The following is a 26,608-nucleotide window of genomic DNA, read 5'->3' as shown; positions in this document are numbered from 1 at the left end:
GTCAATCATCAAGAGACGGGTGAACAAAAAAAAACAACAAATTCGGACAAAATGCAAGTATTGATTGTGCAAGAATGGACTGCTATCAGTCAGGATTTGGTCCAGAAGTTGATTGAGAGCATGCCAGGGAGAATTGCAGATGTCCTGAAGAAGAAGGGTCAACACTGCAAATATTGACTTGCTGCATTAACTCATTCTAACTATAAGCTTTTGTTACTCATAATATGATTGCAGTTATAGCAGCAGATCATGTGAAAATATAATATTTGTGTCATTCTTATAGGGAGAATCTATGGCAGGAAGTCCAAGGATCCCTGAGCTATCAGCAGGGGGTGATCCCAGCACAGCCAGCACCCTATGGGATGTGAATGGGGACTCCTCAGGCGCCTCCTCTGCCAGTGCTGAGCCTGTGCCAGGGAGCAGCTACTTACACAACATGACAGGGCAATGCTGGGGCACTCATCATTACACTACAACTCCCACTGTGTCCATGGCTGTGAGGGAATAGTGGGAGTTGTGGTTTCCCAGCAGCAGTAGTGGTAACAGGTTGCAGGAGCGCTGCCCCCCCCCCCCCCCCCGGGCCTCTCACCTCGCCCCTCCCCCGGGCCTCTCACCTCGCCCCTCCCCCTCTGCGGCAGAATTCCCCACATTCTCCCGGGGATTAGCCTCGGCCTATGGCAGCCCCGGCTGAGCGGGGAGGGTTGGGGGGCCGGGCGGCTGCAGCAGGAGGGCGCGGCGTGCGGCAGGATATGATGGAGCGTCCCGGCGCTGTGCGGCCAGGAGGTACAGTGTGAGCGGGGACGGGGGGCTGCGCTTCTACGTCAGCCCTGTACACACGGCTACACGCTGCGCTTATTATCACCCGCCTGCTGCGACTTGTGGCCCTCCAGCTCCAGGAATGCTACAGGCTAAGCAGCTGCGGTTACTATAAGCTGTATGGACAAACCCCTGGCGCTCCAGCTGTTGCAACACGGACATGCCGTGACACACACAGACACAGTGCATCATGGGAGTTGTAGTTCTGAGTATTAGCAGCCACCTGGTTTACAGCTGTTTTCTTCGCACGATAGAAAACAGTCTTGTTGCTATGGAGAGCTGTAAATGATAGTGTTTTATCACAACACAAGGGTTCCTATGCGGATACAATGGGGAGGGCTGCAGGCACGGGGGAGGTGCAGTGGCGGTCTTTGGCACCAAGCACCCCAAGCGATCGCTTGGGGCCCCCAACATTTTTTTAAACTCGGAGAGGATGCTCTGCATAATGGTCCTTCCCAGCTCTATCTCCTGATCAGTTCGGGTCTGAGCACTCACACCCAGTCCGAACAAAACTTTTGACATGTCTCTGACAGGTTAAAAGTTTTTTTTATAATGACAGGTACAGGAGGGGGTGCATCACTGGACTGAATAAAACATGACAGAATAGCCCATCATCTAGGCTGTTCTGACCAAGGCATTGGGAACTTTGGTTACATTAGGGCATACACAGTGGACAGGCTAAAAAAACAAAAACATATCAATGTATTGTTATTTCAACCACAAGCTGAATGGTGTAAATTTAATGCGCAAAAAACAAAAGAAATAAATTGCATTTTTCCATCCCCCCCCCCAAAAAAAAAAAACAACAACAACAACAGTGAATTGCATTAATCCCAAAAAGCACCATTAAAAAGTAAAGCAAGCCCTCAGATGTGTAAAAAAATACTAAAAAAAGGTTATGGCTCTGGGAAGGCAGTGATGAAAAAATAAAGACTATTGATTGGTCACTAATGGGTTAAGAAGAGTTTCATATCCAGGCTATGTCCACACAATGTTTTTTCCTGCAGCTGTATTTTTGGACGGCAGTCATTCTGAGGCATCCGTGAATAAAGAGTGTGATTATTATTCAGAGCAAATGTACTTTCAGGTACATTCATTTTAAGTGCTGTATATGAATAGAATAGCGCCAGCGGGGAAGCCGATGCCGCGGTCCTTTTTTGGAATCATGCCCCAATTCCCACGTACGGCGGCGTTCTATTACTGAGCACCAGCCTGGGCTGAAGCACCCGGCCCACCTGCCCCCAGTGGGAGGGATCACCCTCTGTGACGCGGCTCCATTAGAATCAATGGAGCCGCATCATAGAGGGGTGGGGGCTTCCTCCCACTGGGGGCAGGTGGGCCGGCCCACCTCCAGTGCTTCAGCCCAGGCTGGTGCTCAGTAATAGAATGCCGCCGTGCGCAGGAACTGGCCCATGATTCAAAAAAGGACTGCGGAATCGGCTTCCCCACACCAGCGCCGTTCTATTCATATGCAACACTAATGGTGCATTCACTTTAGAGGGGTAGGGTTTAACATTTATTCACTAAATAACACACATTAAAAAGTTATACACTTTGTAATGTGTGTTATTTAAGTGAATGGCCTGCTTCCCCATGTTCCCCCCTGCCCCAGAAGTGTGGTGCAGTATATATACTCAATCACTGTCGACCCCCGATCGCCATCTTGGGTCGACAACGTCATGAGGGAGGGCTTGAGCGGTCCCACTTAAATAACAAACATTGCAAAGTTGTATATCAAAATACGTCCAAAAAGGGGTACATTATTATATAAAATATACTCCTGCTTTCTGGACAGTTCCTGTCCACAATTGAAATAGAACACTCTCATCCTTTTTTTTTTTAAAAAGGGTCTGCAGCAGCTGAGGTGCGCATTATGGTGTTCTGCTGTAGTTGGGATACTGGACTGCATACACACTGCAGATGCTGAAGAACCTCTTTTAGGGTAGCTTCACACATACCGGATTTGCAGCGGATTTCACGCTGCGAGTTTGCACTGATTGGCTGATGGGAACAGCCGGGAGCCTCACACCCAGCTGCGGCGCCAAGCAGGTAATGTATGCTCCGGGCGCGGGCTGCGGGGGTTGTAGGGACCAGGTTACATACTGGCAGCAGAATGAAAATTCTACTGCGGGTATGTGACCCCATTCAACTTCACTGCACCAAGATTTGCAGCGGATTTTGCTAAAAACTCACAGCATGAAATCCACTGTGAATCTGGTACGAATCCAGTACGTGTGAAGGCACCATTAAAGGGAATTTGTCATCAAAAAATGACTCATTGCTTAATTAATGTTTTTAGGTTAAACATATTTTTAAAGAATTTTTGGTTACTTTTTTTTTCTAATTTTCCATTTTATCTATATTATCTATCTATATTATAAAATATTCCTAAGATCTTGCAGTTTTCATTCTCACCACTGGGGCTAAACCTAAGCTGAGACTTCCTGTTGTGCCTGTGGTGATGAGAGGAGAATGCTGTAAAGTGATCTGTACAGCATTGCAGCAACATGTGACACCAGTAGATAACATCAATACAAGACTGGAATGACCTTTTCAAAGGTCACAGAGCGTGCTCAATGATGTTTACATTAATATCAAGGGGACAGAGTCTGACTGTTGTTGTCTAAGTCCATTGTTGTCTATGTCCATGAGTCATGCTGTAAAGGATGTCACTAAATACTGTTAAAACGAATGTACCATCAGGCCCGGGCTGAAGCACTGGAGGCGGGCCAACACCCCCCCCCCCCCAGTGGAAGGAAACCCCCACCCCTATGAGGCGCAGCTCCATTAGAATCAATGGAGCCGTATCATAGAGGGGCGGGGGTTTCCTCCCACGGGGGTGAGTCGGCCCGCCTCCAGTGCTTCAGCCCGGGCCTGATGGTACATTACCTTTAAGAACAGCCCATGCAAGATGGCAGCCCTCAACAATGTACAAAATGTTATATAAAAAAAATTTAAGTCAGAATACAAAAACAGATTAGAATAAATTACAAGTTTTAGTATCTGATTCTAATCAGTAAAAGAAAATTTAGGTGACACATCCCCTTTAAGCAGACAAGAAGCACTACAAGTCATCGCTTATGTTGCTTCACTCATCATTACAATCATCCGGTTCTGACATCAGAATATGATGTTCATACAAGTATTATTTACACGTCAATAGGGAATTAGCACTGATGTGCATTCAATGGCAGATACATAATATTGAGTATCAGCGGCAATGTTTAGTAGACACAGGGTTTTCAGTACAGATATTTCGAGGGCTTATCTTCTGTTTATTGCCCTGCAGAGGTTCCTGCACATAATGTGCTAAGCTTGGTCGCCTGCCAAACTAGTGTCGGGGGTTCCTGTGATAAAGTTGGCCAAACGCAAACATTAGTCTGGAATAACTAGTCCATGCTGAATGCTGTGGCTCCATTCACACTAGTGTATTATAGCTCCTTACAGAATTATATATTGATTACCAATGACAAGCTCTATGGCTCATGAACAAGGACATGGAGACTCGGAGTACAGCTAAGAAATCACATCAAAACACTAAAATATTCATCTAACCACCCTCTCCTGTTCTCCCTGTAGACATGAATGTTTGGCCTGGCCTAATGTTTGTATGTCATGAATGGGTTGAGGGTATGTATGCCTCTGCAGGACAGCTCGGTGGCAGCTTATCTCTTTAAAATACAACTTTCCTGATATCATCTGCGGAGAATCAGGAGGCCCCCTATACATATTAGAATGGAGGCCAGTTCTGCTAAAATCATAGTGGGGGGGCATTAAAGTATATGGAGACCTTCGTGTGTTGTTAAAGGGAACCTGTCACCGGGGACGTGGGCACAGAGCCCGCCCGACCCCCCCTGTGCAGCCCCCAGATACTTACCTTTTCCGACGAGTCAAGTTCCAGGAGCCGGTCCCGGGACGAAGATATCAGCGCCCAAAGTCGACCGCTACTCTGCTCTAAAAGCAGCTGTCTGGCTGGTTTATATATAGTTGGTTTGTAATATTGATAAATTTATATAATTATGTATACCAACCAAATACACCAGCCAGACCACTGCTTTTAGAGCAGAGTGGTGGTCGGTATCCTAGACAATGAGCTGTTAACAATGGGAGGGATAGAGCAGCATATCAGGAGGAGAACAAGTGTGCTAAATGACTGTATTTGCAAAACTTGATGAGTCCACCAAAACAAAGGTTGGGGGGGGGGGGGGGAATTTCCCAATGTATACTTCCAAGGAATCCTAGTGATGGATGCCACCATTGCTGTGTCTCACAGTCTGTGCTATCCCTTATTACAAATAATTGTAAACCTCAATATATATTACCCTGTTGGAGGCCAAAATGACACTTTTCTAACCCAGTAATGGGAGATTATATGTACCCATGGAACTTTCCTGGTGCATACAGTGAACAGTCATCACTAATGCAGTGTGAATATAGCCTTGTAAATAAGACAACTGCCTTGCCTGGAGTATATAGGAGCAATCATTCTGGTTACATATGTGGCCCCATGCCTTTCTATTGCGCAATGTGTATGTGCAGGACCTCACTAGTCACTTAGTGATACACTTGAGGCTTATGTTATGCCTTCATGTGCCAGAAAACCAGTATATTGTGCGTGGAAATATGGCACATGTAAGTTATTGCAGCTTTTATTTGATCACATATCAAGCGGCATGGCTAGGATGCAGGAATAAGGAAGCATGTGTTTTCACTTACCACAGCTTTGTTCACAAAAAGTGTCGTACACATAGGACAGACATGAAGCTACAAGATGTGCAGAAAGGGTATGCATCTCTAAGAGTGTTTAATGTTGTTCTCCCTAGTTAACAGTTTTGGTTCCTGTTTATCCCAGACTGTGAGCAGCGACGTCTGGGCTGTGTTCCCCTCCACCACTACACAAAGCATTGTACATTGCAGATAATATAGTGCTAGAGGACGTGCTCTCTCTGCTTCCCATGTGTTTTATAACACGTCTAACACCAGGTTCACTTATTTTCCATTCCTGTATATAAATACATTCCTTACGGTGGAGCTGAATTCCGCAGAAACAAATGGAAGGAAGCTGATATCCAAGCGGGCCCCTTCAGTCTTCACTGCTAGGAATGGAGAGAGGGAGGGGGCTGTTTACCAGGTCTTGTCTGTGTAAGACGGACACAGTAATGCCCAGAATTCCCTCTGCACAGGGCACTGCTTCTAAATATACCCTCCTTGTGGTTACACAGTATCGCCAGTGCAGTTACTGTAAGGACATTAGTTTATATTCATATTCATTTACAGATTAACTTACTTTTAACCCTTGATGTACTTGAATGTATGTGTATAAAGTCTTCCCAATGTTGCTATTTATATTGAGAATAAGAAAAAAATACTCATTGGGTGCTGGTATCACTTTTTTAGTGGCCCTAAATTAAGGACTTAAAGTGTACCTGTTGTTGTAACTTTCAAAATCTAAATCAACAGTAGATGTGCTATAAAGCAAGTTTGCAATATACATTCATTATTATTTTTGTTATCATGCTGTAAAACAAAGCTGTACTTACCAGAAATCCAGGTCCAGTCTCCTGAAGGCAGATTTCCTGACTTGTGCCGGTTAAAAATAAACAGACTAAACACAGGAATTTCAGTACAGAGAGTCACGGCTCAATGTGTCCATCAATCACATGACTGTCTTCTCTCTGTGAGCGCTCAGATGGCCTGGGATACACAGGACTTCCTGTTTTCTGACTCTGAGACTGACTTTGAGAAAAAAAAAGAAAAAAATAAATAAATAATGAATGTATATTGCAAACTTGCTTTATATCACATCTATTTTTGGTTTAGATTTTGAAAGTTACAATGACAGGTACATTAATAGGGTTTTTCAGTTTCATAATCATATAATTAAAAGTTTTACAACTTGTGAATATATAATTGATTACTATTTGCACAATCTCAGTTTGTTGTCTGTGAATGGGAACATATTGCCTTAGCTGCCTTTAACAGCATTTACAGCAGGCCCAATAGATATATGAGTAATACAATGGAGGGGACCCTATTGACTTCTATGGAAGGGTTTTTAGGCATGCTTTGTGACCTGTGCAGGGACAGAAAGGAGGTGAGTTGTGTGTCTGTTGACTTTTGTGAATGGTCTTATCCAATCCTTAAAAAATGTCCGTATATAAACTTGATTTAAACAATAGGTCATTTTCTGATATCATATTTAGAAAAAAAAACATAAAATACAAAAGGCTGTGCTCCAACAGAGGACTATGAGCTAAATTCTTCAGTTCTGGTGGAATAAGGATGGTACATCAGTAGGGCACAGTGTATCATAGAGGAAATAACATCAGCTCTTAGCAATGCCTCATACACCTGCTGACATAATAGTGTATCGGTAATCTACTTTATCAAAGTATTGATATTTGAGTGACATCTAATATCATTATTTTGACATTGAATTGTCAGTGGCCAAGCAATGCCCCGCCATTTTATAAATATTCGTAAATCATTTGAGTTACCAATAATCACTCCTTATGCCAGAAATACAACTTTGAAACCAGGTTTCTCCCTACCTTGAAATCTGCTGTTCACTGCCTGTTGTTAGGCTCACTCCATTTCTAGTAACAGAGAGGCCAGGACAGAACACATAAAGTGGTGGTGGGGTTTAGCTATTGCTATGTGCAGGAGAAGGGGAAGACCTAGGCACTATTCCTGCAATTCGGGAACCTGTCCCCAGGAGAGCCACACTGTGCCTAAAAGGTAAACCAGGGCTTCTTTCTCATCATCAATAACATTATGGACCACTGCCCCTAGTGTAAATACCAGTGTGCCTGCCACTGAGCGCACACAGTGCTGCCTCCTAAATGTAATCTCCCCCCTCCCATTAGGCAGGTTTGCCATTATCAGCAGCAGCAGTTCAGTGCCTAGTGCAATGCCATCCTTTTGCTGTTTCTTTCATACAGTGCATCAGTAAATGCCCCCCAGCGCACTGCCAGTCTATTAATTCCATTGCACTTTTACCAGCAATATGCTTTGTAGATTGTAAGCCCTTGCTAGGTAGGGTCCTCTTTTCCTATGTACCATTTACGTTCTTGTAATGTGTTTTGATTTTGTAATGTTCTGTTCTTCATCCTAATTACTTTTATAGCACTCTGGAATCAAGGGCACTTTAAAAATAATAATAATAATAATAATAATAATAATATTGTCATGACATAGCAGAGAAGAGTAGATGCTCTGTTGTGATTGGGCAGGCAAATAGGGGATAGGTAATGTCTCAGTGTACTGTCCTAGAACAGTCGCTCTCTGGTCCTGTCCTCTGAAAGTGGAAAATTGCTGTGCACCATGGAGGGGAGTCTCATGGGCTCAATAACAGTAGTGGGAGCACTAAAATCACCTTGTCTCCATTCTGACTATACCATACCAAGTTTTAAAGGTTCTTTTGAAACAACCCCTCTACACTAAAATGTCCCTTAAAGTGATAGTCCTGCCGGATTCATGTGCATAATATAGAAGAAATTGCCTAAATGCTAATCCCCCAATCTAACATGGTTATTAGAGTGTATTGCTTTAGCTGAGAACATTCAGCTAGTACTTATGTAGAGAATTTCAGCTGTTGTCCTTTTCCTTGACTCCTGGTAAAGGACTCCAGTGTCTGCTGATGGATGAAAAGAAGTGACTACAATAATATTATATTAGGCAACAGCTATTCAGCCTCAAGGGAACTTTATTCTTCACAGAATTACTGTTTCCCTATGGAAACCTGTCCTCAAAAGGTTAATGAAAGTGACCTATGTTCTGTACCTAACACAGGATGTCATTTTACAGGATCTGGCTCCCTTCTTGGCAGTATAACTTGGTCAGATTTGCGAGGTGTCTTGGAGAGTTCATCCCGGCACTACCTGCATATAAGACAGCATCATGGACCCTCCGCTGAATTCTTCTCCTGTCCGGATGGAGAGAAGGTATGTGTGTGTAAGAAGTACATGCGGTTACTTGACGTCTCAATTGAATTGAACCAGTATGTAGGTCTATATTGCCAACCAATGGTCTTCATCATTTCGGTTCAGACGTAAGTATGGCTTTCAGCCCGAATTTCCTTGCCTACATTTTTATGTTGTTTCTCTTGCTGATCTGTGTACCTAATTTCCAGTTGTGCAACCTTAAAATAACATGTTTGCCAGTAAAAGGCCCACCCAAACTGTCCGGCTCTCAACATCGACAGGCTGAGACCCCATTTGAACCTATTTTTTTTTTCTCTTCCGTTTTAGAGTCCCCCCACGTCCCTCACATATTTTCAATGCCTCAACTATATTCACCTCCTTCATCCGAGAGGCTCTTCCTAAACTGAGCAGAAATTCTTATGAATCCTCAGCTGTTTTGCATGCTTTTCCAGTAAGGTTGAGGCCATACTTGTATTTCATTTAAGCGCCCTCCACTGACTTCAGCTGTAAGAGTAGGAGTCCATTCCATAGATGTCTGTTTTGTAAGATTGTGTGATTCCTATATACCCTCCAACAGGGCCGTATTACCAGCTGCTGCTGCCCTAGGCACTAAACCTGAAGACTCCCCATGTTGGGGAGCGTGGGGGAGCATGGTTTTTGGCCACATGAATTTCTCTAATGGTAGAAACATTGTCTGAATCGCATTTTTCATGGTTTTTAACTGCTTAAAACATAAACAAATTTCCACATTGAATCAGTGATTAGAGCCGTCTGCATATATTCTGACGGAATTCTCACCACAGGATTGGTAGAGTGGTAGGTAATAGCTCCAGGCTTCACATTTACCACCGCCACACCAAACCTGACCAATACCACCATACACCACACCAGATTTACTGACAAGTCTGAACGGGAGGTGGAAGTAAAAAATAAAAAAAAAAGTAGTTTCCTTTCCCCTGCTCCCTGGTGCCGCCCCCCTGCAAGGTGCTGCCCTAGGCACCGGACCACAGGTGCCTAGTGGTAAATACGGCCCTGCCCTCTAATGAGAAAACCTTTTATTTCTCGTCCACATAATGTGCAGCTTACGTATATAAGTTCTAAATTGTGCGAAAAAATTTTGTTTGGCCATATCCCCGATACAGATATTAAAATGTACCTAGAAATCTCTAGATAACCTGTATATGTCATTGTGGATTTTACATGTCATCATTATTTTGTGAATATAGAAAAGAAAAGGATGGGGCATTATTCTGATACCAGAGTTTGTCCATATGTGTGGTCGGTGGACCTCCCGAGTCCGGAGTACCCATATGTGACAGCTTATCTGCAGCTACTCCTCCTAGCTGACATCTCCTTCTCTATGATTTCAGTATAATGCACTCTTATTACGGCTTTGAGGTTGTTGACTACTAAACAATAGAAAAAAGTGTTGTGAATTCTCTCTTCCGTTATTTATTTCCAGGAAAGAAAATCGATCTCTCAGAGGAATTAGTTAAAATAGTACGAATTGAAAGGCAGGGTAATTTAATTCTCATTTTTGGGTACTATTCACACTGGAAATAAAAGACACTGGGGGAGATTTATCAAACTGGTGTAAAGTAGAATTGTCTTAGTTGCCCCTAGCAACCAATCAGATTCCACCTTTCATTCCTCACAGATTCTTTTAAAAATGAAAGGTGGAATCTGATTGGTTGCTAGGGGCAACTAAGACAATTCTACTTTACACCTATTTGATAAATCTCCCCCACTGTCTTTGACTTTGGACTTGGATTTTGGAGCAGGCTTGAAATATAAGCCATACTCTAAAAATAAGCCCTAGTTATAGTCAGCTGCAGAATCCCGCCTGTCTTAGTGTGCCATAGACCATCTATGGGAGAGCGCGCTCCTCCACAGCCGCCGCTCTCCGCTCAAAGAAGTGACATGTCAGTGGCGGCAGTGGAGGAGCGCACGCCGTCCTATTCACTTACATCGGGACACTAAGCATTGCAGGATTCCGCAGTGGATCTCTCCACTGTATTTGCTCAGTGTGAACATACCCTTATACAGGATGAATGAGCTTACATACTCTTACTCACCACTGTGGCCGTATTTTCCCATCTGTGACAGGTGATGTCTGGGCCCTCTGCCACCGCCATGCTCCCCATTGTGGCGTAGGTCCATCAGGCCTAGCAGGATGGATCAGCATGCGATCGTTATGCGAAAATTAAAACGATAATCGTTCCCTTTAAACGCAGCATAAGGGGGCTTCCTGCACATGTGTCCTGCCTGAGCGTTAAGGTCCGCTAAGGGCTCTATGCTATTGTGCTGAACAAGCATTCCTGAGCTTCCTTTGGCATCCTTCCTGGTCTACCTTAAAGGGGTAGTTCACCCAAAAAATTTTTCTTTCAAATCAACTACTGCCATGAAGTGCCAGAGATTTGTAATTTACTTCTATTAAAAAATCTCAAGCCTTCCAGTACTTATCAGCTGCTGTATGCCCAACAGGAAGTTGTATTATTTCCAGTCTGGAGAGCAGGAGAGGTTTTCTATGGGGATTTGCTCCTGCTTTGGACAGTTCCTGAGGTGGCAGCAGAGAGCACTGTGTTAGACTGGAAAGAAAACACCACTTCCTGCAGGACATACAGCAGCTGATTAAGTACTGGAAGACTTAAGATTTTTTAATAGAAGTGAATTACAAATCTCTGGCACTTCATGGCACCAGTTGATTTGAAAGAAAAATTTTTTGGGTGGACTACCCCCTTAAGGCTATGTTCATACTACGAAAGAAACCGGCTGTTCAGTGACCCCGTCACGGAACGGCCAGTCTCTGGCGGATGATCTTTCCGGCCGCAGAGCTTCCCATAGCTTCCCATAGCGCACAGTGAAGTGAGCGGCCGGAGCCGCTCGCCTCACTGTGTGAACTGACGGGTCTTTCTGAGGCCGGAATTCACTGAATTCCGGATGCAGAAAACTGACATGTCAGTTATTTGCGGCCCCGTATCGGATCCCGGCCGGAGAGTGTAAGATGTGTTTACGCTACGGCCGGGATTCCATAAAGAAACAGGCATTGTTCCACTGCGCCAAAAGTACGGCCGTTGTTGCCATCGGCAATAACGGACGTACTTTTCGTAGTGTCAACATAGCCTAAGGTTTTCTTTTTATAAGCTTCCCATTCTGTTTATTTTTGCTTTTGAATAACCAGCATCTTTTGCTGAACATTTTACATCATAATATAAAGTCTGGTTATTCTATACTTTTTGTCAGGGCCACAGGAGCAGTAAAGTGTTTTTGTGAGGGGAAAAAAAAACTGAATTCACAAGCATGCAATACCAAACCAGAACCAGCACAGTTGTAGATGAGAATGGTAAGCTAGGACGGCAGTGGTTAGATGCCTGACTGCCCCATTGCCATGCTCTTGCTCCAAAAGAGAATAGCCAGCCAAAGTGAACTCAGATCTCTAAAGCCATAAGCTGTAAGTAATGATGTGTTTACACAGACAGATTTATCTGACAGATTTTTGAAGCCAAATCCAGGAACAGACAATAAACAGAGAACAGGTCCTAAAGGAAAGACTGAGATTTCTCCTCTTTTCAAATCCATTCCTAGCTTCAATAATCTGTCACAAAAATCTCTCTGTGTAAACGCACCATTAGACCTTCTCTGGTGAGAGATCAATGTAAATTCCACTAAAAACTTAGCATCTGGTTGAAATTTCTCTTTTAACCTTGTAATTTTTGGATCTTTAATGGACTCATTTAAAAAAATGTTCCTTTGCAGATAAAAGTAGATGGAAACTGTGTTCTTCATACACCCTTGTACCGTGATGAGGACTCTCTGAAAATGCTACTCTTAGTAAACCCAAAGAAAAGAGACTCAGGTGTGGAATAGTTTTGGCGATTAGGTGTGTTTATAACGTGTGTTCACACGCTGCGGTTATTGTCAGGTATTTTTTCACGTTTTAAAGGTCAGAGAAAAAAAAACTTGTGGTTTTACCACAAATCACAGTGGTTTTGTAACGTGTTTTTTAAAGTAGTTTAGTATAAGTAGTTTACAAATCTGTCAAACTTTCTGGTATCAGTTCATTAAAAACTTTTTTTCCCCCTCAGGGTTGTCCCTTTTGAAACGTGTAATTTTTTTAAATGCTGTCTTTATTCTGACCTTTAAAATGCCTAGAGAGAGCAGCTTGCAAACACAGCCTAAAGTATTTAGAAACGCCAACGTTCCTTTTTGTGGCATTCTTAAAAAAAAGAAAGTGTTTTTTTCTTGTGTTTTTTTTTTTCTGTGGCATTTCTTATTACCAATGCTTTGATTCATTGATCACTGTTTAGCTATGACTTTAGCCATTCTCTTCATGAAGTTAAAAAAAACAACAACATGTTTTTCGTTCAATAAGTTTTTATTGAAAGTTTTGTTTACATTTAAGAACAAACAAATGTACAGAAGGTTGAGAGCAAACATTTCAGAGAGTTTACGTGTAGCAGGACGGGTAATGAGTTAGGGCTACAGGATATGAAAACGGAAGTCCAATTGTCCATTGTAGTTGCGTGTGACTCTTGAATCTAATGATAGATAAACATAGCGGGGGGAACAATCGGGGAAGGGGTAAACAACAAACAAAGAGCTCTTTGTAAACTGTGGTAACAAGCCAGACAACAGCATGCAGTTTTGCTGTGCAGATCATGAAACATTGTTTTACCAATCGGTGATGTTCAGTAAAACTATAGCTAACAATGTAATCAATGATATTAACAAAAGTGGGGTGTGAGAGGTTAGACATGAAATTTCCCTATCTAGTGTGGGCTAGATTTACGGGTCAAGGTGGGTACAAAGGGAGGAGGATATCCAGGAACAACATGTTTTTAAGCATGAATACAAAACAATGAAGTTTGGGAGAAGATGACAAAGAAATGCCATACCTAAAGCATGAAGAAACCCACCACAAAGAAAGCTTTGTTATACTGTGTTTTTTTTATCTAACTATTGATTTCCAGCTTACATATGGCCACTGTGAAAAAATACAAAATAAAGGCCGATAAATCCTGCAAAAACGGAACAAAAAAATGCTTAGTTTGACACCAGCCTTAGGTCAGTAAGATAATAGACAGTGAATTGGTTACACCATGTACAAATGTAGTGGAAATATATTCTAGCATCAATGCTGTCTATGGAGGCAGTATCGAAGTAGTAAATGCAGTGTCAGAGTCAGTGTCTTCACAGGATGAGCTTTACATGGTGAACAACCTGAATGTTTGAAAGTGCTACTATAGAATAGACAGTATGCTTACTGTACACAAATACTACTTTACAGTACTAAATACTGCTCTACTACGAGAGGGGCTCCTTAACATTGGCTGAATTATTAAAAAATACTGTGACGTAATATTTTTTTTATTCTTTAATTTCTTATTTTTGGTGTGTTATCCCAGTTTTAGCATTGTACTTGAATGAGAAATGGTGGGGTGTAGATGAGGTCTTACAATCATACGTGTCGGCCCAACAAGGTCTGAAACAGGTGAGTGCCTATACAGGTTTCAACGGTAAATTCAATAAAATTTTGGATTTGTGTTTCTGCAGAAAGCTGCAACCACTTTGCATTCACTCATTGCATTTCTTTGTTTACATAATTAGAGCCTAACTGATTATGTGGGATCGGAAGTTTTGCCATGTGATCAGCATTACCAGGCTTCATCACAGGTGTTTTCTTGTCATAAATGATCTGATAATGAATCGATCAATTAGTGCAATTAGATGATGCATTCACATTGTATTTTCATTGTGTTACTGCATGTGTGCACATATGCCGCGTTTACACGGAGCGATAATTCGTCCAATCGAACAATTAACGATTTCAAAGTAACGATGTGTTTTTTTTATAACGATCAGCGTTTAGATGGAACGATATATCTTTTGGAAAATTCGTTATTGTGATCATTTTAAGATCTCTTAAGCCTATCCCACACATAGGGTAAATCGGTGAATGACTGTTTACACGAAGCGATCTGCGAATTTTTAGCGAGCTACCAGCGTAGATTTGAAAGGTCAAGATGAATGATTTCACACTTGTCGCTTGATCGTTCACTGTGTTTACACGAGCCAATTATCGCTCAAATGCGATCGTTATAGCGAAAATTCGAACAATAATTGTTATGTGTGAACACAGCATAAGCCTGGTAATGCTGGTCAATTTAGGCCGTGTTCCCATATTTGCGATTGGAATGCAACCAAAACCACCCCCCCATTTCTTAACCTATAGCCGCGCAGTATTACCAGGATTGACGGCAGCATCATACCGCTGTTAGTGATGGAGATGGAGACATGACTTCAGCCACATTTGAAAAAACAAATATATGAATATAGCCTTAGCCAATATTGGAGAGCCCACAAAATTCCGTAGGCTCTAATTATGTAAACAGAGAAGTGCAAGGAAACTGCTAGCAGATATGTGGTCTTTATTACCTGTTAAAGGAGGGTGTCCTGTTTTTTTATGATTTCCTTTTTTATTATAATTATTATGCAATGTGCTCAGCCTGGGGGCAAAACATAAAAAACCATATACTTACCCTCCTCACTGCAGCCATCACCATTTTTCTAGAGACAGCACTTGCTGTCTTTGGGCTTGGTGCTTGCACCGCTCACTTAGCCAATTAGCAACCTCAGAGGTTCCCCGCCTCTGCTGCTCATTGGCTGAATGGGCAGTGCAAGCACAGAGCCCAAAGACAGCAAGTGCTGTTCAAAGGGACCGTCTCCAGAAGAATGGTGATGGCTGCAGTGAGGAGGGTAAGTATATGCTTTTTTATCCCCCTCCAGGCTGAGCACATTATAGCAGTTTTGCTGCTGTTCTGTTGATGTTTTGCTGTAAATTTTATGACGTTGCTGTAACACCCGCAGCATTCAGAAAGAGCCATGACTGTACCACAACAGGACCACAATGTGTAATCAAAACCTCAAACTCAGCAGTCTATATTTCCAGTTATATCCAGTGGAATGAGAGCTTGCTGAGCCTAAATGTCCTCTTACTGGGTAGAGCAGGCTGGTTCACCACTGCAGCCAGTTGGGATGGAGGACAGATAGCTCGGAGCAGTGGGACAAGTGCTGTTGGAATGGCACCAACAGGGGATTGGCAGCCAGTGAGTACATGTGTTTTGTATTTTTTACTGCCACCCTGATCATTTCTAAAAGTGAATTTCTTACCCCCTGAATACCACTTTAAGGCATGTTCAGCTAATACACAGTTTTTGTAAACCCAATACACATGTAGTATACTGTACTAAGTTGCTGGATTTCAATGTGGAAATTCGTATCCACTGCACATCTAGCACATCTGTGCTTGGCCTCAAAACACCATTGAACAGATTCCCAGAAGTGTTAGCCATATTTGTTCTATGCTCTGCAATGTCAGTGCCATTGATTTAGCTGGGACTCATTGTGACAGATTAGGCTTTCCTAATGTTATTTTCCTAGCATCATGTCACAGTTTCTGGAGGACCCTGAAGCACAGATCGATCTCTTTATTACTCATGTAGCCAGACTGAGAAGTGATCTTGTCAGCAGTTTGTGATTCTTTGAGAACTGGTACTTCCCTTGAGTAATCAAGTTTGTCATTCCCCAGGTTCAGACATGTGGAGAAAGGATTGTCCTCTTTGTTCTGAACTGCCTTGTGTGTGGCTTTGTGGAAGGAGGCGACTCGGAGAATGGGGTTTGCTTCCTTCCACACTCTGCAGGGGAGCTGGCCAAGATATTCTGGCATCACGGAGAGGCTGTGGCATTTTACACGTACAAAAAGAAAGGTGAATGCCCAAAATGTCGCCCTGTCTGTATGGTAGTGTCCCTCCACTCCAATGCACATTACAGTTACAATTGTGATCCAGGAAATAAGGGGTTGAAAACCGAGGGTGTAAAAGCTCATAAAGAGGGAGGAAGAGAGGTTTTCAGGTTCTCTCATCATAATAAGAAATTAGAAGCACATTTTCACTGCATCCCTGGCATTGGGCTGTAGATTCTGGTGGCTAATTCTCATATGGTTTTAATTGTCTTAAGGAAATGGAAATTAATATTTGTCAATGACATAATTGGCATCTCTGCTTTCATAAATCTAAGTTTCTACCTGAGTTTATTCTGAAAACAACTTTTTTTTAAATAATTGTTTTATTGAAGTTATATAATTTTATAATAATATTTTATTTTGTTTTTATACTTTAATCTTCAATTAGTTGTTGGCTGGCCACAGTAAGAAGTGACAGTGACACAGGGGACTATGCTGCCACCAGTGTTCACTCGCTCCCAGGTCATTAAAAGGGGAACTCTGCCCAAATGTGTTTTCCTTCAAATCAACTGATGTCAGAAAGCTATGTAGATTTGTAATTTTATTCTATTAAAAAATGTCAAGTCTTCAGTAGCTATTTGCTGCTGTATGTCCTGCAGGAAGTAGTATGTATTCTCTTCAGTCTGAAATGGTAGTCACTGCTGCAACCTCTGTGACAGGAACTGTCCAGAGCAGAAGCAAATCCCCATAGAAAACCTTGTTTTCTCTGGACAGTTCCTGTCATGGACAGGGGTGGCAGCAAAGAGCACTATGTCAGACTAAAATAAAAAATCCACTTCTTGCAGCGCATATAGCAGCTTATAAGTACTGGAAGACTTGAGATTTTTAAATACAATTAAATTACAAATCTGTATAACTTTCTGACACCAGTTGATATGAAGGAAAACATTTCTTACCATAGTGCCCCTTTAATCTGCAGCACAGACAGCTCTAGTGGTGCATAGAGCTGCCCACAATGTCCAGCAAAAATGCATTCAAATATGAAGTTAGTAAGGGAAGGCTCTTTGTTACTAGCTCTGTGTGTGTTTGCCATGTTGCAGCCCACTCATCGGTCACTGTATCTACAAGTTTACTAGCTACTAGCCCTCTACAGATAGACACCTTGTCATTTCCTTTTTGTTAAGATATTCAGTCTGTTTTAGCTCCCTCATTCCTTCTGCATCTGACATGAGTAGGGAGAAAGAAAAGGACTGCATAAAGTCTCCTACTCTGCCTAATATTGAAAAGCAGTGTATAGTGAATGAAGCGTATAAACAGACCGCTATTTTTTATTCTAGATTAGAAACATACATTTGTATACCTAGGTGTTATACCTGAATGCTGTCCCTATCTTGTTTCTAGAAATTAAATAAAAGCAGCAATGGAATCAGGGCACTGGCGGCTACAAAATAATAGAAAGAAACTCAGTTATTTTCTACCGACCCCAGCTCTGTCACTAGCTAAAATACATACAAAATAAATCGTATATGAAATGGAAAAAAAGAAGCTGCTGCACCTCACACCTATGACTGACACTAATGCCTCTCGGCTACATTTAAAAACCAACGCCAGAATGTTGGTATACAATTTGATCAAACCATATTGCCTCATGTACCATGTGCAGGTCCCCTGGCCCACATGAATCCCTACACTAAATCAACACTGTGTCGGTCAGCGACCGCAAACCCCGCAAAGCGAGCGCAAGCAGGGAAGGGAGACCACAGAATGGCCCTGCAACCCCACTGTCACAGGACCAAACCCCAAGGGGTCCCCAAACCCAGCAGGTGCTGGCGGAAAAAGCTGCCACCAAGCAACACAAGTGTAAACAAGGTCTTACTACTCACCATTGCTCCTGCAGGTAGAATGGGAAGAATAGGAGGTACTTGCCATGTGTGCACAGGTGCTTCCTGCTGATTGGGGTCACATGAGGAGGAGTACTAGCATTCAGAAAAGAGAGAAAAGTAAAATACGACATGGAGAAAAAGGAGCTGCTGCACCACATGTTGAATCATGCCCCCTCCTGGAGATTAATAATTCATTCCATACTTGTCATTACCTTTTCTGTCCCCTTCCCCCAGTTCTGAGCTGCTGCTTTCTGCTGAACACCCAAAAAATGTGTGTGAGCTGTTCTCTCCATCTCCCCCCTCCCTTTCGAGACAGCTCCTGTAAACAGCTACCTAGCAGGCTAATTTTGCACTCTGTAATGCTCGGAGGGTTAATCTGAGGCCAAGTTGCTGAGTGCAGAGACAGCCGGGCAGGGACGCTAATTACATGTATTTACTTGAGTCGTCTCAGAAGGGAGGGGAGAGGAGAGGGAGATGGAGAGAACAGCTCACTTACAGTTTTCTGTGTCTTCAGCACAAAGCAGCAGGCTCAGAACTGGAGGAAGAAGACTAAGAAGGTAATGACATGTATGGAACAGATTGCCAGTCTCCAGGAGGGAGGATGGTTCAACATGTACTGTATTTTACCTGAGCAGAATACTCCCTTAAGGGTTGTAGCAGACACACGCACGCACACACACACACACACACACACACACACACACTGTTTTCACCTTATTGTTTAAGTACCTTACTAATTTAGGAGTAGTCCAAAACACGCACGCTGTCTGCATGTATGGAAAGGTTTGCTGATTTATATATTATGGCAAATTTTAAATAGATGCTTGCCTTTGCCTTGAGCCAGTAAATCTGATTTACCAGTGCCAGTACTTAATGATGCTTAAGTGACCCCTGTTGTCCAGTAATGACATGTTTACCCTGAGCCTGTAGTGAGATGTTAGCTTGCAAAACATTGTTTGTGAGCTGCCTGTGCTGCATTCTTTCTTGGTGGTGTCAGTGTTTTTAACAAACAGGGTGATTTTTGGCAGCGAGGTCTCCTCTGGCCTCCTCTGTGCCAAGGCCAGCATTAAAGCAGCAGAAATAATTACCTCCTGTTGACTGTCTCATCAGAACCAAGTGACAATATCCACTGTGTGTTTTGACAATATACTCAGTCTGCTGACTTGTTCAACCGTAGAGAACATGACCTGCTAGCCAGATCCATCCCAGTTAACCCTATCCATGGCTTTGTATTAGACAGTGTTCCCACATTTGCGGTTGTGAACTACAGCGAAAGACGCCCTGAGAAAAACAAAAAACATGATTTAGTAACAGTGTTTCTTTGTCAGAAACCATCTGATGAAGCCTGGTAATGCTGATCACATTGCAAAGTCTACCCAGGCAGTTTAGGTTGTAATGATGTAAACAAAGAAACGTAACATTAGTGTTAACAGACTAATCGCAGCTCCCCTTTTCTTTCATAGTAATCATATCTTGAAAAATAATACACAGTTTCAGGATTTATGATAGTGTGAAACGTTTATATAGTGAAAGGAAACTTTAATTATTATCTGGGGATCATTCACTGATTTTCTGCTTGACTTTTGGCAAGTTGCTAAGAACCTAATGAAGGTCAAATTGGGGCAGTCATTGGGTCACCCAGAGTACCTACCTACAGTAGGACAAGACTATAGGGAGTCTTTGAGGCTGTTTTTGTTACTTAGTAAGATCACAAAATAACTTTTCTTTGTTAATGTAAACTAGGCAGCCTGTGTGACAAGAGCAGTCAGTGTTACTTGCTACCAGTGCTGGACACCATCTATGTGCAGAAGAAATGGCGGAGGCATGGTTTCGGGATTGCAATGCTACTAGACTTTTGTCAAACTTTTGTACAAGAAAGTTGCCTCGGTATAAGCTCCCCTCTTTCTTCAGAAATGTATCACGGTAAGATTTATGGATCAGAGGAAGATAATATTCCATGAGTATTTTGGTTAGAGAAATCAATAAAGTGTCCCTGTTGTTGTAACTTATAAAATCTAAATCAACAGTAGATGTGATATAAAGATAATTTGCAATATACAGTCATGATTTTTTGTTGTTATCATGCTGTAAAACAAAGCTGAACTTACCAGAAATCCAGGTCCAGTCTCCTGAAGGCAGATTTTCTGACTTGTGCTGGTTGTATAAAAGAGACTAAACAGGAATTCCGGCCAGTACAGAGAGTCACTGATCAATGTGTCCATCAGTCACATGACTGCCTTCTCTGTGAGCGCTCAGATGATCTGGGATACACAGAACTTCCTGTTTTCTGACTGTTTCCTGTTTTTTGAGAAAACTGGAAGTGCCGTGTTCTTCATGATAACTAAAAAATAAATAATGAATGTAAATTGCAAACTTGCTTTATATCACATCTACTGTTGATTTAGATTTTGAAAGTTATAATGACAGTGACCCTTTAATCTGTGATGCAACAGGATACCCTAATGCCTGGATACTTAATAGAATGAGTGTTCCGTTAATAAAAGGTTTATTGCTGCAGGGATAGCTGAAGTGAAGGGGTAGGTTTATATTCAGGAGTCCTGATTTTGAAAAATTTACCTTGAAGTTTGAGGCTATGTTGAAGTGTGTGGATATCCTGGTAGGGAGGATTGTGGATTGTGGATTATATATTAAAGGGATTATCCAGTGTTAGGAAAACATGGCCACTTTCTTGCAGAGATAATAGGACTCTTGTCTCCAGTGCAGGTGTGGTTTGCTATTATGCTCAATTCACTTCAAATGGAACTGAGTTGCAAAACGTGCACCCAAACTGGAGACTGCCTCTGAAAGAAAGTAAATCATGTGCAAAGACTAAAATTTTTAGTTCAGCTTTACATACTACCAAGATGAAGAGTGTCGGGGAAAGGGGGAATCCTTTCCTAGTGCTGTTTGAGATGTGGAAAGTGGAGGATAGGTTATCATTAACTTTTAGTCTGGCATGCAGTCGGTTATAGTTGGAAACTATACATAACCGAAATGCCTCTTTATGCATGCCCAATCAAATGCGAATGCATTCTCAGCATCAATGCTGAGAAGGACAGAGTGTTGTTTATTACTGGTGTCAAAAAGTCAAATAGACTTGTAATTTGCTTCTATTAAAAAATCTCAAGTCTTCCCTTACTTATTAGCTGCTGTATGTCATGCAGGAAATGTTGTTTTATTTTCAGTCTGACACAGTGCTCTCTGCTGACATCTCTGGTCGAGACAGGAACTCTGTCTTGGTTTTCTATGAATCCCCATAGAAAACCTCTCCTGCTCTGGACAGTTCCTGTCTCGGCCAGAGATGTCAGCAGAGAGCACTGTGTAAGACTGAAAATACAACATTTCCTGCATGACACACAGCAGCTAATAAGTATGGGAAGACTAGAGATTTTTAAATAGAAGTAAATTACAAATTTACATAACTTTCTGACATCAGTTGATTTGAAAGTTGATTTTCGCTGGACAACCCCTTTAATTATGGAGAGGACTTCTGAGGTGGTGATGGAGAGATAAATGAGTCAGCAGAGGTTTTGTTCAATAGTGGTAAGTTATAGGTGGCCATACTTCTTAGACTTATGCTGGCCGCCAGCCTACAGTATATGGGGGCCCCGCAATCAACCACGAGGGGTTGGCCATGATAGAAAATCACGGCCGATCACTTTGTTCATAAACAGATAAGCTGTGCCGAACACTCCTGTGTGGGAGGTTTAACTGACGTCTGTATAGCCTTAATAAACCTGTTTATCGGTCTTTGACTCTAGGGCTTGGGAGGTTTTCAGAAGCTTACAGGTTGTATAGTTAACATTTAGGGTAAATTCACACGGGCGGATCTGCCGGGAGTCTCACTCTTGAAATTCGCAGCTAATCCGCAATACACGTATTATTATTATTATTATTAATGCGTGTATTGCGGATTAGCTGCGGATTTTGTGCGTGAGACTCCCGGTGGATCCGCCCGTGTGAATTTACCCTTAGGCTATGTTCACACTACGTAAAAGTACGGCCATTGTTGCCATCGGCAACAACGGCCGTACTTTTTGCGGAGCGCAACATAACCTTATTTGATATGGGATCCTGGCCGGAGCATTGTATACGCTCCGGCCAGGATCCCATATGGGGCCGCAAATAACTGACATGTCAGTTTTCTGACCTGTCAGTTCACACAGTGAAGTGAGCGGCTCCGGCCGCTTGCTTCACTGTGGGCTATGGGAAGCTCTGATGCGGGCGCGTGCTGATGCGCCTGCATCAGAGCTCTGCGGCCGGAAAGATCATTCGGCCGCTACTTAAGTCCCGACCGAGATGATCCGGCCAGAGACCGGCCGTTCCGTGACCCGGCCGGGGTCACGGAACGGCCCATCTTTTAGGTAGTGTGAACATAGCTAATGGGATGTATTAAGATGGGTAGTTCCTGCAGCATCTTTAACAATATATGGGTTTTGTCTCTGGGAGAGAAATGGTGATTGGGGCGTCATCTCAGACAGTAATAGAACCGATTTCTGCTTTTGTGAGAGCAAACACAACAGAATAGTTTTATGGACATATATTATATCAGTAATGTTAAGTAGGGCTGGGGCATAAGTAAGGCTGTGTTTCCACATATTAGGCAAAAGTGGCATCTCATTATATAGAAAGCTTCTAATAAAGATCATGATTATTATTAACGTCCGTCTATATTATGAAGCGGCCGCCTTTATCCGCTATGACATGGATTATAGTGTAATATTCTCCTTCTAGTCTGTGGCAGATTTCTAGCAGACAATCACAAAGAACAAGATCGTCTTTGGGAGGTGGATCCTCCAGGGGACTGGAGCCAGCGCACTAATATTTGGTTACAGATTCAACTTGGTGAGACCCCAGTGGTAAGTTTTGTGATGTAAATACAAATCTAAGGGTAGCAATACAAACCTGAATAGATCAGCAGAATATGTAGACTTTTATACCCTTAACCAGGTATGTCAGATATGTCCAGATAATCAGAATGGAGAAAAACTTCACTGTGTTGTGCGGGCATTGAACAGCTAATGGGCATGGGTGCCGAGTGTCTACTTCCTGCTGATCAGTCTGTTTTTCACCAAAAAAACCCTTTAAGCCTATATCAGCATGCAGCATTGGTATTATTTTTGCACCCCAGTCAGCTTCCCACTATTACAGGCAACCTAACATAAGACACCCACACCTCTGCTGATCAGCTGCACTCACATGTAAACAGTGAAGCGAAAGGAATATGGTGTTTCACTGTCAAGGTAACAGGACAACACTTCAGGAATGAGCAGAAGTAGACATTGAAGAGACTGCTGTGCTTAAAAGAGAAGTCGAAGTGAAAATTTTTATTAAAGTATTGCATTGCCCCCTAAAAGTTATATAAATTACCAATATACACTTATTACTGGAAATGCTTATAAAGTGCTTTTTTCCCTGAACTTACTACTACATCAAGGCTTCACTTCCTGGATAACATGGTGATGTCACGACCCAACTCCCAGAGCTGTGCGGGCTGTGGCTGCTGGAGAGGATGATGGCAGGGGGACACTAAGGGACACAGGGCACTGGGGGGACACTGAGCATCCCCCTGCCATCATCCTCTCCAGCAGCCACAGCCCGCACAGCTCTGGAAGTCGGGTCGTGACATCACCATTTTATCCAGGAAGTGACATCACCATGTTATCCAGGAAGTGAAGCCTTGATGCAGTAGTAAGTGTAGGGAAAAAAGCACTTTATAAGCATTTCCCGTAAAAAGTGTATATTGGGGATTTGTATAACGTTTGGGGGGCAATACAATACTTTAATAAATTTTTTTGCCAGACTTCTCCTTTAAGATAGGTTGATTATTGCAGATGCCAAGTGTTTAGCCCTTGCTGATCTATTATTGATGGCCTATCCTGAGGAAAGGTCTCTTTTTTCTTCTTATCTCTCATCTCACATCAGTGCTTGGTGTAAAGTATATATATATATTTTTTTTTTACTATAAAAAAAATTTTCAGGAAACTTTTTTCTTGTTGTACGAAATAATGTATCTATGCATTAAAGAGCAATAAATGATGGAGCAGATTTTCTTTAATTGGAAGCAAAAATGTTCACTGTCATAGACATAACACTTTTTACACATGTGAAGTTGTGTAAATCTTTGCAAATCTTTCTATGTATAACTAGCTTAAAATACAAAGAGAATAAAAAAAGGCTTGATAGTTTGTGTTTAGAAGGTCTCAGACCTGGGGTACATGTAAAAATGTCGTCAGATTTCTGGATCCAGTTAGTTTTCTCACTGATTTACATTACAGCTATTCTCTCTCCAGCCTGAAAAGACTGATAGCAGAGAACAATAGACTGCATTCACACATACAGCACATTTACAAAAGATAGTCTTCCAATTTAGTTGCATTTGAGACTCCATTTGTATTTGTCTATAATCCCCCCCCCCCCCCCCATTCCGCAAAAGATGACTGCGGATCAAGGAGATAAATCTGTGTGGTTATCATTGATACCTTAGCATCTGCATTAACTGCATCTTACAATACTAGAACCCAAATTGTCTCCATCAGAACTGCTAAAAGCTGCTTATAGATCTGTTCCGCTCACTAACACTGGTCAGCAGGTGCAGACTGTCCCTACGGAATTAAGAATCTCAAGATCCACTGAGGATGCAGTAAATTTGGTATAACGCTGACTCCACACAGGCGAGTAACTACAATATGATGCTTCTTATTCTAGATAAAGAATTGTCCTGCAGAGAGAATATCAGAACACAAACATGGGAAGATTCCTGCCATACAGGGTCAAGGTGACAGTGACAGAGAAAGTACCGTCCCAGCTGCGGATGACACGTCCACTATATGCTCAACTCAGCAGCTCAGCAAGAGGAAGGAAAATCAGGTTGAGCAAGTCGGTGACACAAAGAAAAGTAAAATATGCTGATGAGGGAGCTGTTCGTGATATACTACTTCTATAGGAAGATTTTTTTTTTGTATCCATTCTGAATGCATGGTGTAAAAGGGAAACAAAGCTAATGAAACATAGTTAAAGGTGACAGATTGTGCTGTGGTTCAAAGGGCACTACACCCGGGGCATAGACTGCTATAATCTCAGTTGTGGTCAACAAAGTTTAGTATACAAAAAACCAATGCCTTCAGAAATAAGTGGGGAGTACTTGTTTTATTTGCTTATCTCATCAGTTTTATACCACATTCTCTCCACCACATTTTAGAAGGTTGTTTGTCCATAGGTAGCAAACCTCTTGGTAATCTTTGGAACTTTTGAAGCTGGGATGCCAAGGTCTTTGGCGATATATATATATATATATATATATATATATATATATATATATATATATATATAAAGACTATATTATATATATATATATATATATATATATATATATATATATACATACACATATATATATATATATATACACACATATATATATATATACACATATATATATATATATATATATATATATACACACATATATATATATATACACATATATATATATATATATATATACACATATATATATATATATATATATATATATATATATATATACACACATATATATATATATACACATATATATATATACACACATATATATATACACATATATATATATATATATATATATATTCTATAGACAGCTTGTACTTGGTAATAATAACATTTATGGTCTGCTCAGATAGCTCTTATGTGTTTGCCATTGTGAATTTGTGGCATTTTAACCCTACCCTTGACAAACATGTACGGCATGTGTCAGGTAGGGAAAGTATGACGCTGGCGCAAGAGTTGGTCCGGCATCATAACTGGTGAGGGCTGTATCTGTAACTGGCATTCATTGGTAATGAATGAATAATATCGAAGATGACTCCGATGCTGTTCATTTATTATTTAGATGCCTTGATCACCAGCAATCACAGCAACTAAGCAGTTTGTACCTGTACAATTGGTGGTTTAGTGGTCCAGTCAGCACCTTTGTGATGTAATCATGGGATGTGAACTGGCTGTCACAGCAGCACAAGGCCCATGCTGTCCTTGGTGCCGGCCTGCTAACTTCACAAGCAGAGCACCAATCTAACAGATCAGTGTAATGTCAATGCATTACACTGATCTGTTTAAAGTGACACTGTCCCCCCCTTTTTGCATTATGACTTCTCTACACAGGTGTAAAGGGTAAATTTAGCCGTTTTCATACCTTATTTTATCTCCTATGTCATGGTGCTTGTTCCAATAAAAAGTGATCTTTTATC

General features: G+C 41.8%; 2 protein-coding genes across 4 annotated transcripts in view; one reads left to right on the top strand and one right to left on the bottom strand.

Annotated features, from left to right (window-relative positions):
- PGPEP1L (pyroglutamyl-peptidase I like) overlaps positions 1 to 775 on the bottom strand; it is a 36,120-nt gene extending 35,345 nt beyond the window's left edge. Inside the window, exon 1 of the mRNA XM_069985085.1 lies at positions 615 to 775. Coding sequence (XP_069841186.1) covers positions 615 to 650 — 36 coding nt within the window. The 5' untranslated portion in view covers positions 651 to 775. The remainder of the gene's footprint in view (positions 1 to 614) is intronic.
- LOC138801963 (protein FAM169B-like) lies at positions 627 to 25,635 on the top strand. Of its 3 annotated transcripts, XM_069985060.1 has the most exons (8): positions 627 to 783; positions 8,623 to 8,759; positions 12,495 to 12,594; positions 14,144 to 14,229; positions 16,327 to 16,504; positions 20,106 to 20,285; positions 23,097 to 23,221; positions 25,071 to 25,635. In XM_069985060.1, the coding sequence occupies exons 1-8, from the start codon at positions 675 to 677 to the stop codon at positions 25,272 to 25,274; spliced, it is 1,119 nt and encodes a 372-aa protein (XP_069841161.1). In that variant the 5' UTR covers positions 627 to 674; the 3' UTR covers positions 25,275 to 25,635. The 3 variants fall into 3 exon arrangements, with proteins under 3 accessions (XP_069841161.1, XP_069841169.1, XP_069841175.1); XM_069985068.1 differs by lacking the exon at positions 20,106 to 20,285; XM_069985074.1 differs by lacking the exons at positions 12,495 to 12,594; positions 14,144 to 14,229.
- Positions 25,636 to 26,608: the final 973 nt, after the last annotated feature.

Source organism: Dendropsophus ebraccatus, chromosome 1, assembly GCF_027789765.1.
Source record: "Dendropsophus ebraccatus isolate aDenEbr1 chromosome 1, aDenEbr1.pat, whole genome shotgun sequence".
NCBI lineage: Eukaryota > Metazoa > Chordata > Amphibia > Anura > Hylidae > Dendropsophus > Dendropsophus ebraccatus.
This window is presented reverse-complemented; position numbering and strand designations above follow the sequence as displayed.